The following is an 18,424-nucleotide window of genomic DNA, read 5'->3' as shown; positions in this document are numbered from 1 at the left end:
CCTGTAACTTTACTGTATTTGTTTATTGTTTTAAATATATTGTTAGGGAAGTCTTCAGGATTTTCTATATGAAGAATCATGTCATCTGCAAAATGTGACACATAACTTCTTCCTTCCCAGTTTGGATGCCTTTTATTTCTTTCTCTTGCCTGATTGCTCTTGCTAAAACTTCCAATACTATGTTGAATAGAAGTGGTAAGAGTGGACATCTTGTCTTGTTCCTGATCTTAGAGGAGAAGCTTTCAGTTATTCACCCTTGAGTATGATATGAGCAGAGGGTTTGTCATATGTGGCCTTCATTATATCGAAGTACCTCCCTTCCATGCTCATTTGAGTGTTTTAATCATGAATAGATGTTGTATCTTGTCACATGCTTCTTATACATCTATTGATATGATCATATGATTATGTTGAACCATCCTTGTGCCCCTGTAATGAATCCCACTTGATCACGAGGCATTATTTTTTTTAATGTATTGCATTTGATTTACTATTTTATTTAGGTTTTTTAAATCTATATTCATCAAAGATAATTGGTCTGTAATTTTCTTTTTTTATGTTATCCTTACCAGTATTGGTATTAATGTAATGTTGGCCCCTTAAAATATATTAGGAAGTATTGCCTATTTTTCAGTATTTTTGTAAGGGTTTGAGAAAGATAGGTACTACCGGTAGATCTTTTTTTGAATGTTCGTTAGAATTCACTAGTGAAGTCATCTGGTCCTGGACTTTTACTTTTGGGGATGTTTTTGATGGTTGTTTCAATTTCCTCACTGTTGATAGGTCTATTTAGATTTTCCAGTTCTTTATGGTTCAGTCTAGGAAAGTTATGTATTCTGAAGAACTTGTCCATTTCTTCTAGGTAATACACTTTCTGACATAAAGTCTTTCATGGTATTACTGTGTTTTCCTCTGTATTTCTGTGGTGTCCATTGTAACTTCTTTCATTTCTGATTTTGTTTATTTGAATCTTTTCTCTTTTCCCTTAATAAGTCTAGCCAGAGGTTTGTCAATTTTATTAATATTTTCAAAGAACCAGCTCTTTTTTTTGCATTATTTTTTGTATTTTTGTTCTTTTTTTTTTTTTAACTCTGCTCTGATTTTTATTATTTCTTTCCTTCTGCTGGCTTCAGCAGCATTTGTTCTCTTGTTTTAGTTCTTTAAGATGTAATGTTAGGTTGTTTATTTGAGATTTTTCTTTTTTTGAGATAGGCTTGTAATGATACCATGTTTCCTGTTATCACTGCTCTTGCTTCACCCCCAGAGTTTTGATATGTTGTATTGTCATTCTCATTTGTTTTATGTATTTTTTGATCTCTCTTATTATTTCTTCTTTGATTCAGTCATTTTTTAGTAGCATGTTGTTTAATCTTCACACACATTTGTGATTTTTTTTTTTGCTTTTTCTTTGCAGTTGATTTACAATTTTTGAGTACTGTGTTCATAGAATATGCTTAATATGATTTTGACCTTTAAATTTGTAGAGGCTAGTTTTGTGTCCCAGCATATGGTCAGTCTTTGTGAATGTTGCATGTGCACTAGAAAAAAATGGTATTCTGGGATGAAAGGCTCTGTAAATGTTGATTATGTCCATTAGTTTATTGTGTCATTTAATGCCAGTATTTCCTTATTAATTTTCTTTTTAGGTGATCTATCCATAGCTGTCAGTGGGGTATTTAGGTCCCCTACTATTGTGTTTTTGTCAGTTTCTTTTTAGTTTTATTAGTAGTTGCTTTATATATTTTGGTGCTCCCTAATTGGGTGCATATATACACAAATACATGTTGTCTTCTTGATGTATTGTCCCTTTTATCACTACAAAATATCCATCTTTGCCTCTTGTTATCTTTTTATTTTAAAATCTATTTTGTCAGATGTAAGTACAGCTATACCTCCTTTTTTTCTGGATGCAATTTGTTTGGAGAATAGTTTTCTACTCTTTCATTTTGAGGATTTATTTTCCTTGCAGCTGAAGTGTACCTCCTGAAAGCAGCATATGGTTGGTTGGGGTTTTAAAAAATTTTTTTGACCTTTTATTGGTGAGTTCAGTCCATTTACATTTTGGGTATATAAAATTTCCTATAGCCATTTTATGTTGTATTTTCTGGTAGCCCTGTGTCTCCTTTGTTTCTTTTTCCTTGTGTTTCTGTTTTTGTTTTTGGATTGTTTCTTTTTTTTATGTGATGGTATTCTATAATTTTTTTCCTCTGTTTTCTCCTTTTTTGTGTTCTGTCTCAGTTCTGGATTTTTTATGTATACACAGTTACCATTAGGTTTATGCAAAAGAAAGTGTCATATATACAGTAGTCCTTTTTCTTATTTTATATTCATATTAAATAAATATTCAATTTCTAATATTTTTATATTTTATCTCCACCTCCTTTGCAAATTCAGACCTTTATCATCTCTCCTTTAATGTTTTGGTGTCACAAATTATCCCTATTCATGCTGCGTTCATTTCAAAATTGTAGTATCGTCTTCTCTTTTTAAACTTTTTACTATCTTCAACCTTGATGTTGTATTTAAGTGTATAATATCGCATTCTGAAAAATGGTTGAAAGTATATACACACACATCCATATTTAAATACTTTTATTTTATTTTATTTTTATTTTATTGTTTTAAAGTGTGGTCCAGCTGCTGACAGTGTTCTTGGTTTTCCTTTGACTGGAAACTTTTCTTTTGCCATTATGTTTGAAGGATAGTTTCACAGGGTATAGAATTCTTGGTTGGCGATTACTTTCTTTTAATACCTTAAAGGTATCAGTTCATTTGTCAGCTGGCCCCCATCTCTGTGCTGATATAATAATATTGTCCTTTGAAAGTAATGTATTTTTTTCCTTTTAAGAAATTCTCTTACCCTGACTGGTGTGGCTCAGTGGGTTGGGCATTGTCACTGAAATTCAGGTTGCTGATTCAATTCTTGGTCAAGGCACATGCCTGGGTTGCAGGCCAGTTCCCTGGTTGGGGGTATACGAGAGGCAACTGATTGATGTTTCTTTAGCACATTGATGTTTCTCTCCCTCTCTTTCTCCTTTCCTTCCCCTGTCTAATAAATAAGTAAAATGTTTAAAAGAAAAAGAAACCCACTCTCTTACTGTGAAAACCCTAAGTATGGTTATTTTGTTTTGGTTTTGAGGCTCACTTGGGGTAGAGGTGTTTCTTAAATTAGTAACTTGATTTCTTTCTTTAGCTTGAGAAAAATTTCAACCTCATCTTTTTACAAATTGATTCTGCCTATTCTTGCTTCCTCTTTGCATTCTAGTTGTATGTATGTTAGGCTGTTATGTCCCTATGTCTCCCATACTATACTGTGCTTCCCGTATTTGTTCTCTTCCTCCTTCAATGTGGATACTCTCTCCCCTTTTATTGTTCATTTCACTGTTACCCTTACTTTTTGAGCCCTTGCAAGACTGATGAAAACTGCTCTTCATCTACTTTCTGCTTGGCTTCTTTCTTTTGCTATACATTCCTTAACTGACAGATATTTTGTGGGGAAACCAGGTCTGGATTTTTCCCTTCTCTGTAACCCCTTCTCTTCAGAAGCTCTTTCTTCAAGTCCTGGCTGTCTCAATAGCCCCAAACCTTAGTTTACCTCTCTAGTCCTGTAAGGTTTCCTTAAAACAGTTTCCTTTTGGCTGCTCTGTGTCCTAGCAGCTACCCTCTGCCTGCTTCTAGCCTCTTGTCCATGTCAGGAATACATGGGTGCTCTGCCAGGGGAAGCTGGCTTCATCTCAGTACACTTCCCTTGGTTCTGGTGCCTTGGCAGCTCCTTATATCTTCAAACTGATTTTTAATTCTTTTTTTTTTTTTTAATTTAGCATTTCTGGTTGGGTTTAGTAGGAATACTGTTCCTCTGCAGACTACTTCATCATTGAGGAAGTCTCGACAACAAGTTTCTAGAATGTTAGGTGTCTCTATCACCTAATTGATTTTTGGGTTTTGTTGTTTATCAGGCACTCCAGGAATAGGAACTACAAGGCAGAATCTGCAACATACCACCTGGAGGCTGTGCCACTGGAGTTTGGGGACTATCACCCATTAAAACCCATAACCGTAAGTTTTGTCAAAGGCAGTATTCCTAGGTCTTTTCCATTTTGCCAACAGTAGCTTCTTTTGCATGTTTAAATCAATCAGTTTGTTCCCTCCCTATTTTTTTGTGGTGTTGGCCTCACCCACCAGCATTTTTATTTGCTCCTTTCTTATATCAATGAGAGTGTTGTGATGGGATGGTTTGTATCTGACTTGGAAGTGTAAGCAGAATATATCTTTTTAATTTGCCTATTTGGAATACTAAAAATCAATATAATTACCAGTATAGGGTGCTATCCTGAGTAGCATCATAGTCTATATGTAAGTATACTTGAAAAACAAAACAAAAAGCAGGCAAGAGACACAGATGGTCCTTCACTTATACGTTTGTACTCTTTCATTGACAAGTGGTTGAAGCTATGTGGTTGTCATGATGGGTGGAGATGAGGTTGACAGATTGATACCAATAGACACAAAGGACATAAAGTTTCTTCTAGTGGAGGACCTGAGAAAACAGGTGATGATTACATTAAGCAGGAAGTTATAAGGCTTACCTTTGGCCTCCCAGGGTCCCACATATCCCCTGGGCTCCAATTACATGGGCTCAAGTGGCCAGTGAGTTGGTTCCATTCTTAGGAACTCTCCCTACATGGTGACCGAGTAGCAGTATAAGCTCCTGCACATTCAATTGCAGGACCTCTTCTTTAGCAGTTCTTGTTTACCCAGGTGGGTTACCTGTCCTTCCCTGAACCAGCCCTGGTGACCAGGGTATAGAATATGCTTATTGATTGGGTTGGGGCCAGTACATACCCTGGGAACCAGGAGCAGAGTCCACCTTACCAGGCCTGTTGGGTAAGAGTCAGGGGAAAGGGAGGGATACTTTCCCAAAGAAAATTTGGACTATTGAACGTGGGAGATAGATGACTAGATACCAGGCAAACAAATTGACAAATGTACACCAATGACAGGTACTTGGGCTAATCACCCAGTTTAGTGTCAGACCCTACAACCTAATGGGAAGGTCTTCAATAAGACTGCTCTCATTTTAGACACTATCTACAAACTTGGAGGTCCCTGGGTCACCTGAACTTCTGTCTAACTGGCTACAAACTCAAGGGTTTCCTGAGACCTCCCTTCAGGTTTGATAATTTGCTGGAACAACTCACAGAGCTCAGAAAAGCACTATACTTATACTTACAGTTTTATTATGAAGATATAAATAAGGACCAGCCAAATTAAGAGACACACAGGGTGAGGTTGGGAAGTGGTTTCTAAACACAGAGCTGTTGTGCCTTCTGCCTGTGGAATTGGTATATCACACCTCTCAGCCCATCATGTATTTACCAACTAGGAAGCTCCACCAAGTTTTGGTGTTTAATCTTCTTTTTAAAAATATTTTATTTCTCTCTTTTTAGAAAGGGGGGAGGGAAGGAGAAAGAGAGGGAGAAAAAAACATCAATGTGTCATTGCCTCTTACGCACCCCCTATTGGGGACCTGGCTCACAACCCAGGCATATGCCCTGACTGGGAATTGAACCAGTGACCTTTTGGTTTGCAGGCCTATGCTCAATCCACTGAGCTACACATGCCAGAGGATGTCCAGACTTTTTATTGGAGTTTCACTGCAAAGGCATGATGGATTGATTCCTTGGCGATGTGATTGAATTTTATCTCCATCACCCCTACCTCTACCTTGAGGTCAGGCTGATGTAAACCTGGCTGATGCCATCAAGGCCACACCCTATAATTACAGTGGTTGGCTTTTTTCTTGACCAGCCCCTATAATGTATCATCTCATTAGCATAAACTCAGGTCTGCACCCCTACACACCTGAGGGGTAGGGCTTATGAATGACAGACCCTCCAAGGACTAGGCCAGTCAAATTTTCTTTTATCTAGCACTTTTGCCTTTATTCTGTTTCCCACCATCCTTCTTGCTCTCTTGAACATTGGTTACCTCTGTTTCCCTGTGGATACATGTCCAAAGTCTCATCACTGTTCCTCAGCCCCTGTCCCCTGGGTTTTCATAGTTTCCTCATTAAAAAGGAGTACAGCCTGACTAGCCCTGCTAGATGTTGCCCCCTATTTTCAGCAGAGACTATGGTTGGATCCTCTTGGCTGCGAGTTTTATCCCTGGTCTAGTTACCTGAAGCTGGGGAGGGATGGGAATCAGTGGAACAAAAATATGGCTTCATGTCCCAACACCCTCATCTGCCCTTAATACTTAAACTAATCCATGGCATTGGGAGTTCTCCAGAAAGGAAGGAGTTGGCTTTCACTGGTCTGTAGTGACGAGATGACTATGCTGAGCCATTGACACTCTCTTCACAGTGTGATGACCCTGGAAGCTTATTTGTCGTAGTTTATTATTTTACCTAGACTATTGGTATAAGATGCAAATTCTCATACAATAGGTCTGGGTGGGGCTTGAGAGTCTGCATCTTTTATAAGCTTCCAGGTGATGTGGCCGCTGCTTGTCCAGGGACTACACTCTATGAAGGCCGTACAAGAATGTATTACATTACTACCTTTTAACCATAGTGCCCCTGTCTCTTCCTTCCTGATCTTAACTTTCCCCTTTCCTTCCTTGACCACTTGGATTCTGAGTCATGTCAATTTATTACAAAATAAGAGTCCCTGTCACAAAGGAATAGTCAACTTACAGAATGAGGGAAAACCCCTTCAGAGTGTTTCACTGGTAAGAATCAGATGAGACTTCCATTGACCTCCATGAATGTTCCCCACAGGTCACAGAGTCAAAGATGAAGAAAGTGAGCCGGAAAGGAAGCACTTCATCCACATCCTCGTCATCCTCCAGCTCAGTGGTGGACCCACTGAGCAGTGTACTGGATGGGACTGATCCCCTTTCTATGTTCGCAGCTACTGCTGACCCCACGGCCATAGCAGCTGTCATGGTAACACATCCTGCTGGCAGTTGCCCAGCTGGTGCTTGGTCCTGTGGGTGCAGGGATGGGAGTTTTCATCTTTTTGTTTTTAAGTAGTATGGGTGCATTCTAGTTGTAACAATTCACATAATTCAGACATCCACAGGGTGTAGCTTACAGCCGGGGACACTGCCAAGTGAGAGGCTGGCACAGATGCTGGAAAATTTTTCCTTTCTTTTTTAAGCCATTTTAAAATGTACCCTTTATTTTCATTTTACCCTTTTAGTAATTCTTTTTTAATTTATTCTTATGTAATTATATAGGTAATTTAATTAATTTTTCATATAAAAAGTCAAATACTACAGGTGAAGTCCTGTTGATTAATTCTTCTTATTCTGTTTACTTCCCTGGAGGTCATCAATGTTAATCTGTGTAATATATATTCTTTTATAACTTTTCTTTGTATTTTCATACATATTTATTGATAGTAATTTCTCAGCATTTACATACATTGTACTCCTATATAAATAACAACAATAATAATGGTATCACCTTACTGTATGGGAGATCTTTTCTAAGTGTATTCTATATTCTAAGTTTAGTTCTCATACCACCTTGTCAGAGGGGTATTATAATCCTTATTTAAAGAGGCTCACACCCACATGGTGAAATAGAGATGTTAAGTCACATCTAAATGGGAATTCCAACCCAGCCAGTCTGACTTCAGAACCCACATTCTATGGTGGCATTGCATACATTTATTTACTTTTTTTTAACATAATTTGAACTATATTTATACTTTATTTTTAACATGGCAATATGTCTTGGAGAACTTCATGTTGGTACTTCTAGAATAGCCTTCTTATGTTGAATGACTGTGTTGTATTCTAAAGATGGGCACTATACAGTTTAATTCCCCATTACTCTTCTGATGTACACAGACTGTTTGTAGTGGTTGCTAGTATAGACAGTGGTGCCTCCGTCCTTGAACTTACACACATACATCTTGGTGCATATACGCAAGAGATTCTGCAGGATAGCTTCTTAGAAGTTCATTACTGAGTTAAGGCAATGTGTAGTTAAGATTTGATGTCAGCTGCCAAATTGTTCCTCAAAAAGTCTTCACCAACTTGTATTCCCACCTGCAATATTTTAGAGTGTCTATCTCTTTGCGCCCTTGCCAGCCCGGATATTTTTAGTCATAATTACTCTTTGCCATTCTGATTATTAAATACCAATCTTGTCTAGTTGGCCTTTCCTGGATTCTTAATGAGTTTTATTGTATTTTGATATGTTTATTGGCCATTTGTAGATTAGCCTAAAATTGTTTTTATCATAGCAAATCGTTAGATAAAGCTATTTTATTCTACAGTGAGATGCCTTCTGCTTATACTTTTTAGAAACTTTGAGGTACAAATTAATGAATAAAATTATAAGTTATTTAAAGTATACAAGGTTATGATTTGATGTACATATACATTGTGAAAGGGTTTCCCCCCCATCAGGTTATTTAACAAATCCATCACATCACCTATTTACCTTTTTTTGTAAGAATATTTAGGTTCTACTCTCAGTAAATTTCAATAATACAATAACATATTATTGACTGTAGTTACTGTGTTTGCTTATACTCATTTGTTTGTTTGTTATTTATTATCTGTTTTTCCCATAACCACTTATCCCCCCATACTGTCTTCCACCTCCAACTATGCTACAATCACCACACTGTTGTTCCTTTGAGTTCTTTTTCTGTTCTGTTCTATCCTTCCAACCCCTCCCCCGAGCTGTCAGCCTGCTCTCTATCTGTGAGTCTCACTCTGTTTTGCTTGTTAGTTCAGTTTGTTCATTAGATTCCACATATGAGTAAAAGCACCTGGTGCTTATCTTTCCCTGACTGGCTTATTTCACTTACCATAATCTTGTCCAGGTTATTCCATTCTGTAACAAAGGGTAAATTTTTTTCTTTTTTTATGGCCTAGTAGTATTCCATTGTGAAAATGTCCCATAGTTGTGTTTTTAATCCACTCATCTACTCATTGGCACTTAGGCTGCTTCCAAATTCTGGCTATTGTAAACAATGCTGCAATGAACATAAGAGTGCATGTATTCTTTTGTATTAATGTTTCAGGTTTTTTTTTTTTTTTTTTGATAAATTGCCAGAAGTGGAATCATTAGGTCATAAGGCAGTTCCATTTTTAATTTTTTGAGGTAACTCCATACTGCTTTCCACAGTAGCTGCACAAATCTGCATTTCCGCCAAGAGTGCAGAAGGATTCCCCTTTCTCCACATCCTGGCCAGCACTGTTATTTGTTAATTTGCTAATGACAGCCATTCATTCATACAGATGTGAGGTGATAGCTCATAGTGGTTTTAATTTGCATTTCTTTGATGATTAGTGACATTGAGTATCTTTTCGTATTTCTATTGGCCATCTGTATGTCCTCTTAGGAGAAGTGTCTATTCAGGTCCTTTGCCCATTTTTTAACTGGATTGTTTGGGTATATTTGGTGTTGAGTTTTATAAGTTCCTTACAAATTTTGGATATTAATCCCTTATCAATGAATGTGTTCTCCTATTTAGTGCATTGTTTTTTCATTTTGTTGATGGTTTCCTTTGCTGTACAAAAACTTTTTAGTCTGATGTAGTCCAGTTTGTTTATTTTTTGTTTCTCTTGTCCAAGGAGATATATCAGAAAAAATACTGCTACAAGAAATGTCCAAAATTTTACTGCATATGTTTTCTTCTAGCATTTTTGTGGCTTTGAATCTTAACATTTAAGCTTTTAATCCATTTTGAGTTTATTCTTGTGTGTGGCATAATAAGAAGGTCTACTTTAATTTTTCTGCACGTATCTGTCCAATCTTCTGAACACCATTTATTGAATAAATTATCCTCAGTTTGCTGTATGTTTTTGCCTCTTCTGTCATACTATTTTGTTTTAGATTAAAATGAAACTGCTACTGAAAGGATTTTCTTGCCTGTTCTTAGGACAGTTCCAGAAAGAAACGTGACGGAGATGATAACTCCATTGTACAATCAGATTTTGAGTCTTGGGCCAGCAAACGAGGAGAAATCCTTGCCCGGTATACTACCACAGAAAAGCTCTCCATCGTGAGTGCCATTAGACTTTTTTCCTAGAGTCTACATTAGATTTAGTAGCAATTTCTTTTAGTTTTTATGATTCTGCAACTGATTTTAACTTGTGAGGTTTTTTTTCCCCAAACCAAGCAATTCTCTGATACCAGCTGGGGTTCCTCAATTCAACTTAGTTCTGGCACTGTCTACCTGGAGATAGTGACAGATCCCACAGGTTAAGGGCTCAGTGTCACCTCATGTCCAAGTTGTTAAAAGGAGGAAAGGGGAAGGTAGGATATATATACCCTCTCTCATTTAGAGTCTTCCTGGAGTCCCCCTCAATATATCTAGTTACATTTTTCTGGGAGGTAGCCATGGGTTGTATGCAATGCAAGGAAAGCTGGGAAATGTGGCAGTGTGTCCATCAAAATTTAGGCTGTGAGTAGGGAGGAAAGAGAGAACTTGGCAGGCAACTTGAAATGTTCTTCCACAGAGCTTATCCCCTCCTCTCTCTTTCATGGTGTGTTCTTATAGAGCAGTGTGGCAGATATAATTGTTGGAGTATTAAATTATTTTTCTTATTTTCTGAATGCATTCATTTAATTTAGAACATTGATTAATAACCAGGAACAATTTTACCCCCCAAGGGACATACTGCAATGTCTGGAGACATTTTTGGTTGTCACAACTATGAGAAAACCAGAGATGCAGCTAAACATCCTACAGTGCACAGGACAACCCTTACAGCAGATTTTTCCAGTCCATAATGTCAGTAGTGCTGAGGTTGTGACACCCTGATTTAGAGTAAGCTAAATGCATTCACATGACTCTGTAACCCTCAAAATTTTCCTATTTGTTGGCCGAGTTCTAGAGTCCTGAATTGAACAGAAATTTGAATTTTTAGTATTAATAGTTTCTACTTAGCTATATTTTAATCCTTTGAGTAACTGTTTCTATTTTTCATTTGGAAAAGTAAATGGCTTTGCTGGAAAATGATAGGTTATATTGCCTTAGTGCTACTTGAATACTAATTTAAGTATCTTACAAGTTTCTTTTTTTTTTTCACAGAATCTAGTAAGTTTTAAAAATTATTAACAAATTATTTTTTGGCCTCTGCAGAATCTGTTTATGGGATCTGAAAAAGGTGAGTTTTTGTTGTGTTACTGTTTTGATGGGGAATTTTCTCATTTAATATAATTTCACAAAGGAAAACAAAGGGTTTTGTTACTCAATTCTGATGATTGCTTCAATTAAAGCTTTTATTTCCTAGGTTATATGTAGACTTAGTAGAATTGTAATATACATATATTTAGAAGATAAATGGAAAAAAAAAACCCACAGAGTTACATGGAGTAAAACATAAGCCTACTACTTGATATTTAGGATTACAGAGTAGTAGTTTCTCCTTTGTAAAAATGCAGATATGCTGGTGAGGGGAGTTCCACACTCACACTACTGGCCACTGGTCCCTGAACCCAGCCCTTCTCAATTTCCTCTGCTAAGATGCACAGTTAGAAGCCCTGGACCAGGGGTTTTCAAATTGACTGTGCAACAGGGCCATCTGAGGACCTTCTATACAAGTACAGACCACTGTCCCCACTGTACTTCTTGAATTAATCCTAAGGAGTGAGCCCAGGAATTTCCTTTTTTTAAGTTCCCAGATGGTTGTAGAGCAACTGACAGATCATGTACCACCAGGGTGCAGATGATTTGGCCTTGGTGTTTGTGTAAATTGGTGTGGCAACTGCAAGTCTTCCTCATTCTCTGTAGTTTGAGACAGCACATTGGAAATCATCAAGTGGCAGCACCTTTGTTATGGGCATAACTTTGACCTTAAACCATAAAGAAGGAAATCAGCATTGCATATCTACCAGTTTAGAAATGTAAAAAGATTGATGATATCTCTTGTGAGAAGAGTGTGGAGCAATAGGAACCCTCATGCACTGTCATTGGGAGTGTAAAATGATTGATACCCACTGTAAAGTACTTTTGCATTATCTCTTAAAATTGAAGATGGGGCAACTCCTTGACCCAGAAATTCTACTACTATCAGAAATCAGCAGACTACATCCTGCAGGCCAAATCTGGCCCACTCTTTGGTTTTATAAACAAAGTTTCATGGGAACACAGCTTTATTAGTTTGTTTGCATATTGTCTATGGATGCTTTCTTGCTATGCTGGCAGAATTGAGTAGTTGTAACAGAGATAGTATGACTCACAAAACCTAAAATTTTATATCTGGCTCTTAATGGAAACTGTTTTTCTAACTCTGCCCACATCTCTATTTCTTAAAATGTGGTTCAAGGAGGAGCAGGTGACTGGGAGTTCATTAGAAAGGCAGAGTTTTGGGCCTTGCTAGACCTACTGAAAATTAGGATCTGCCTGTTAAAACATCCTTTAGTGATTCCTGTAAAAATTTGAGAAGCACTGCTCTGAAGAAGTGCATGTGTATATGAACCAGGGGACATGCACAGAAATGATCATAGCCATGTTGTTCAGAGTCACCCCATATAGGAAACAAACATCCACTGCCAATAGAGTAAGAAAAAATTGTGTTATATGCACATAATGAACTAAACAGCAGTGAATATAAGTGAACTCAGTGGTGGTCACAGAGGCTTAGTAATATAAATTAAAATGTACATGTGTGTACATTCTGTATATATTATACTTCAGAATGAAGGAGAAAGGAGAAGCAGGTTAAAAGAAGCAAGTTATTTGGAAACTTCTTAACTTGAGTAGTTGTTAGTAATTAACTAATTGTAACCATGCTCTCAAGCTGATCCCAGACAAATCTGAGCTAACACCACAGGTAAGAAACTGGTACCTTAAAAGACTTAACTGTAGTTCCTGAAGTGAGTTTGGTAGGCAGAAGCAAGGGAACCTCAGATCTAGAACAAATGCCCCCTAAAGAATGGGAAAAGATTCTGAAATAGGAGCTACTAGAGAGAAACAGCAAACTTGCTGGATAGGTAGCCTTGCCCTGTGGCTGTCTCATGGCCTAGAGTTTTTTTCTTAATTTCTATCCATTTGTCCCTGCTGATGGAAAGAACTGTGCTGATAGATGATGGATGAAGGCACAGCTAGTCCTGTTTGCTCCAAGCGGGGGCATTGAAACCCTGGTGTTTCCATCTGTGGGCAGACACTGAGATTGTTGTTTTGTTAGTGTGTGGATACAGTTCTACATTGAATACCAGCCTGAAAGGGCCTCTTGTTCTTGGAGAACAATTAAATGGCAGATTTTTGGCATCCTTCTCTAGACTGCCTTTCTTTAAGAATAAATAAATGATGTAGTGAAAGTTTGTAAATATTGAATGAATATAGTAGAACCTTTTTGAGGACGGCCCTCTCATTTCCCAGGGGCAGCTTCTAAGCAGAAATGTTTCTGATGGAATTGTGGGTATGGAAGTATGTTGCTTTCTAAATCTCTCATTGAAATTGTTCCCTGGGCTCTTTATTCATGATGGAGTCTGAAGTAAAGATGCCTTCCTCTAGAGGTATTGGTGACAGAGGAAAGCCATTTGTGTGACATGAATCTGTTTTGTTTAGGTAAAACTGTACCTGCCATATCCACAATGTCAGAGAAAGTTCGGACCAGGCTGGAGGAGCTGGATGACTTTGAGGAGGTGAGCAGGTCATTGGCCAAACACAGGGCCAAGAGAGCTCCATCTCAGTGGCTACTCTTTGACTAATTGTTTAGCTGCATATTGTGTCCAGGAAAAGTGCCAGCAGTGTGTTGGTGGAGATCGCAGGAGCCTGTCTCAGGCTCAGGCTGGTTATTTTGAAGGGATCTTTTCTCGCTGTGATGCCTCAGCAAATGCAGGCCGTCTGGGGACAAGGCCTCACTGTACCTACCAACTGCAGTCATCTCCCTGGGAAGTACAGGATACAGGTCTTACTTGGAGGTAGAGGCTATCCATGGCCACTCTGCTGATTTAGTATTGCCCATAGGACTCTTAATCGGCACACTTGTGCTTTCAAAAAACATGGCTCATTTACTAACTCTGGCTGAGTAGCTCATTTGGTTAGAGCATCATCCTGATACACCAAAGTTGTGGGTTTGGTCCTCAGTCAGGGCACATACAAAAATCAACCAATGAATGCATAAGTAAATATAACAACAGGTCTCTTCTCTCTCTCTTTCAAATCAATAAAAATTAAAAAAAAATTAAATTGGTAATTTTAACATCAGCTCAGATTTCTGATCTCTTGAATTCTACCTGATTACTGTAGGCCCACATTCTTGTATTTAAACAGGACATGCACTATTCAGGTTGCACAGTACTTCCTGTCTCAATTCACTTATGATTCACTTATGAGCATTACTAGCTTGACCCCTAGAAGACAGGTGAGTTTGCATACTCAGCAGTCTCATGTAGGGAGGCAACATGTAGGGTGGGTAATAGGGCAAATTCTGGAACCACACTGCCTGAGTTTGAATCCTTGCTATGCTATTTGGTAATTCTGTGATTTTGGAAAGGTATTTAACAGCTCTGCCTCAGTTTACTTACCTGTAAAATGGAATGCTGCATAGTACCTGCTTCTTAGGGTTATCTCACGGATTGAGTGAGTCAATGTGTAAGAAGTGCTCAGACCAGCAGATGTTAGCTGTTGTTATTATCCTGAGTCTAGATGCCTTAACTCAACTACTTAGTAACAGGGTGCCAATGGCCGTTCACCGTTTCTATATCCATTTTCTCATTTTGTAAAATGGGAATGAAGAATCTCGTTGTGGCAGCCTGGACTTCACCTGGGCCTTAGAGAGGATGTGAGTAAGAGCCAAAGAGGGAGGTGTTGGCTTCTTAGTTCCTGTGCAGCTTCAGTGCTTCAGTTCTTGAATCTCTGAGTATTCTGATCCTCAGGGCAGAAAGCGAGGTGGACAGTTTGCTGCCCTGTGCAGCTCACTGATTCCTGAAGTATTGCTCTGGAGAGCACTCTCCAGTAAACCACCTGCATGCAAATCTCTGACTCAGAGTCTGTTTTCTGGAAAATCTAACCAAAGTCAGCATTTTCAGAATATCTATGGAAACACATGTAAAAAATGGTAGGAAACAGTAGTTGAAGAATATCAACAATTATTGACAGGTGCCTTTCAAGCTGCTACCGTGTTGCTGGGGCTCAGAGGGAGTAAGTCCGAGTAGGTGAAATCTTTAACAGCTTTCCTACTGTGTGCCCAGCCCTGCCTATCTTATTTTATGGAATATATCATTCCTGTGAAGATAATAGTAAAGATGACAAAACTGCGACTCACAAATGTTAAGTGACTTGGAGGAGGTCTCACAGCCAGTAAAGGACTAGATTAACAACTGAAGGAGTCAGCCATACACAGTGGGTTCCTGGTAGTCTAGAATAGGCTGCCTAAGGCCAGACTGGGACACCATCTCACATTATCAGAGGTGGGTAGCATACAAGACGTGGTATTTGGAATGACTCTTAGTCACCCAGCCAGAGGGAAGGACCAATCAAAGAGACCCAACAATAACAATCAAAATCCAGTTACAACTAGAAGGCCAACATAAATGGCATAAAGGGCATCCCAAGAGCATTAGGTTGAGGAGATCAAAAAGACTGTGCCACTGAATCCGCGGGTCTTGTACCGTAGAAGTTCACACCATTAAGATGGAGTCAAATCAGATCAATCTAAGAGCAGAAACAAACAAGAAAGGCAACTAAAATGGAGAGACAAAGGAACAATACCCAATTGAAAGGAAAGGAAGAATCCCTAGAAAGAGTGCTAAATGAAATAGAGGCAAGTAAACTGTCAGACATTGAATTAAAAATAATGCTTATAAGGAAGATCAGTGAGCTCAGTGAGAACTACAGAGAACTCCAGGGAAGCTACAAGGAGATTATACTGAACTACTTCAGTATGAAAAAGAACATAGAAATTATTAATAATAGCCAGGAGGAAATGTAGAATACAATTTCTGAATTGAAGAACACAGTACAAGGAATCAAAAACAGGCTAGATGAAGTGGAGGATAGAATCAGTGAGCTGGAGAACAAAGTAGAAAAAAACTCCTAGGTAGAGCAACAAAATGAAAACAGACTCAAAAAGAACAAAGAGGTGTTAAGGGAGCTGCAGGACAAACTGAAACATCATATTTGTATAACAGAGGTACCAGGAGAAGAAGAGGAACAAAACATAGAAAACCTGTTTGAAAAAGTAATGACACAAAATTTCCCTAACTTGATAAAAAGTCGCAAGTCCAGGAAGGACTTTATGAATCCAATCATGATGAATCCAAAGAGGCCCACTCCAAGATACACCATACTAAAAATGGCAAAACTTAAAGAGAATCTTAAAGGAAGAAACAGCTAGTAACATACAAGGAAGCCCCAATGAGGCTATCAGCTGATCACTGAACAGAAATAATAAAAGCCAGAAGGGAATGGCAAGAAATATTACAAGTAATGGAAAGTCAAGGCCTGCAAACAACAAGTCTACCCAGCAAGACTCACATTTTAAAAAGAAGGCAAAATGAGGAGCTCCTCCCCCCAAAAAACCCCATAAAAACGATAAAAGAACATATCCTCACCAAACCAGTATTGCAAGAGATGCTAAAGAAACTGTTTTAAGAACATGAAGACATAGGGCAACTCAATGGATAAGAAAAAGAAATCCACATATATGTTGTCTGCAAGCGACCCAACTCAAAAGATCTGTACAGACTGAAAGTGAAGGGATAGAAACAACCATTCCTAGCAAAATGGACATTAAAAAAAAAGCTGGGGTAGCAATACATATATCAGACAAAATAGATTTCAAAATAAAGATCATTAAAAGAGACAAAGGAGGTCACTATGTAATACTTAAGGGAACAATCCATCAAGAAGATAAAACCCTTATAAACATGTATATATATATATATCCAACATGGAGGCACCCAAATATATAAGGAAAATCTTGGAGGACCACAAGAAAGATATTGACAGCAATGCACTTACAGTAGGGGACTTTAACACCCCACTGTCAACAATGGACATCTTCCAAACAAAGAATCAACAAGAACATGTGGCATGCTAGATTGAACGGACTTAACTGATATACACAGAATCTTTGACCTGAAAGAAGAAAAATACACATTCTTTTCAAATGCAAATGGAAAGTTTTGAAGATTGACCACATGATAGGACACAAAACAGACCTCAACAAATTCCAGAAAATTATATCAAGCACTTTCTCAGATCACAATGGCTTGAAACTAGAAACTAACCTCAAGGAAGAAACTCAAAAACAATCAAATCCATGGAGACTGAATAACATGTTATTAAACAATGAATGTGTAAACAATGAGATCAGGAAGAAAACAAAAAGTTACTGGAAACAAATGTAAATGAACACAATAACCCAAAACCTATGGGACACAGCAAACACAGTCCTGACAGGAAAGTTCATAGCACTAGGCTTGCCTAAAAGATAGAAAAAATTCAAATAAATGACTTAACTCTACATATACAAAAACTGGAGGAACAACAACAAAGCCCAGAGCTCGTAGAAGGAAGGAAATAACCAAGATTGGATAAGAATTAAATGACATAGAGACTAAAAGAACCATTCAAAGGATCAGTAAATTCAGGAGCTAGTTTTTTGAAAAGATAAAATCAAAAAGCCTTTAAACAGACTCATGAAGAAAAAGAGAGGACCCAAATAAATAAAATCAGAAATGAAAGAGGAGAAATTGCAGCCCATATTACAGAAATGAAAAGGATGATAAGAATTTACTGTGAACAATTGTATGCCAAGAAATTTGACAATGTAGGCAAAATGGACAAGTTTCTAGAAACATACAATCTTCCAAAACTAAATCAAGAAGAAGCAGAAGACTTCAATAGACCAATTAAAACTAGTGAAATTGAAGCAGTAATAATAATAATAAAACAAAACAAAACAATCAACTGCACACAAAAGGCCAGGACCAAATAGCTTCACAGCCAGTTTTACCAAATATTTACAAAAGAGCTAAGTCCTATCCTTCTCAAACTATTTCAAAAATATTTGAAAAAGTGGAAAGACTCCCACACTCTTTATGAGGCCAGTATTATCCTAATTTAAAAACCAGATAAAGACACAACAAAGAAAAAAGACTACAGTCCAATATTGCTGGTGAACATACATGCTAAAATCCTCATCAAAATATTGGCAAAGCACATCGAGCACTACATTAAAAAGGTCATACACCATATTCAAATGGGATTCATGCCAGGAATGTAAGAATGTTGTAATATTTGTGTATCAGTTAAAGTAATTACCACATAAACAAAATGAAAGACAGAAATCATATGCTTACATCAGTAGGCACTGAAAAAGCATTTCATAAAGTATCACAGCCATTTATGATAAAAATGCTCAGTAAAGGGGGAATAGCAGGATCATACCTCAACATAATAAAAGCCATCTACATGAAACCTACAGCCGACATCATATTCAA

General features: G+C 37.8%; 1 protein-coding gene across 4 annotated transcripts in view; it reads left to right on the top strand.

Annotated features, from left to right (window-relative positions):
- VPS35L (VPS35 endosomal protein sorting factor like) overlaps positions 1-18,424 on the top strand; it is a 157,991-nt gene that overhangs the window by 15,016 nt on the left and 124,551 nt on the right. For 3 of the 4 annotated variants that reach the window (XM_045848853.1, XM_045848851.1, XM_045848854.1), the window contains exons 2-6: positions 3,957-4,056; positions 6,779-6,946; positions 9,906-10,028; positions 11,112-11,136; positions 13,542-13,618. In XM_045848853.1, coding sequence (XP_045704809.1) covers positions 3,957-4,056; positions 6,779-6,946; positions 9,906-10,028; positions 11,112-11,136; positions 13,542-13,618 — 493 coding nt within the window. Of the gene's footprint in view, positions 1-3,956; positions 4,057-6,778; positions 6,947-9,905; positions 10,029-11,060; positions 11,137-13,541; positions 13,619-18,424 lie in introns of those variants that run through there. The other variant, XM_045848855.1, reaches the window with a different exon arrangement.

Source organism: Phyllostomus hastatus, unplaced genomic scaffold, assembly GCF_019186645.2.
Source record: "Phyllostomus hastatus isolate PE091 unplaced genomic scaffold, TTU_PhHast_1.1 phas_contig_64, whole genome shotgun sequence".
In the NCBI taxonomy this organism is placed as follows: Eukaryota; Metazoa; Chordata; class Mammalia; order Chiroptera; family Phyllostomidae; genus Phyllostomus; species Phyllostomus hastatus.
Note: the sequence above shows the minus strand (reverse complement) of the source record. Positions and strands in the feature narration are given on the sequence as shown.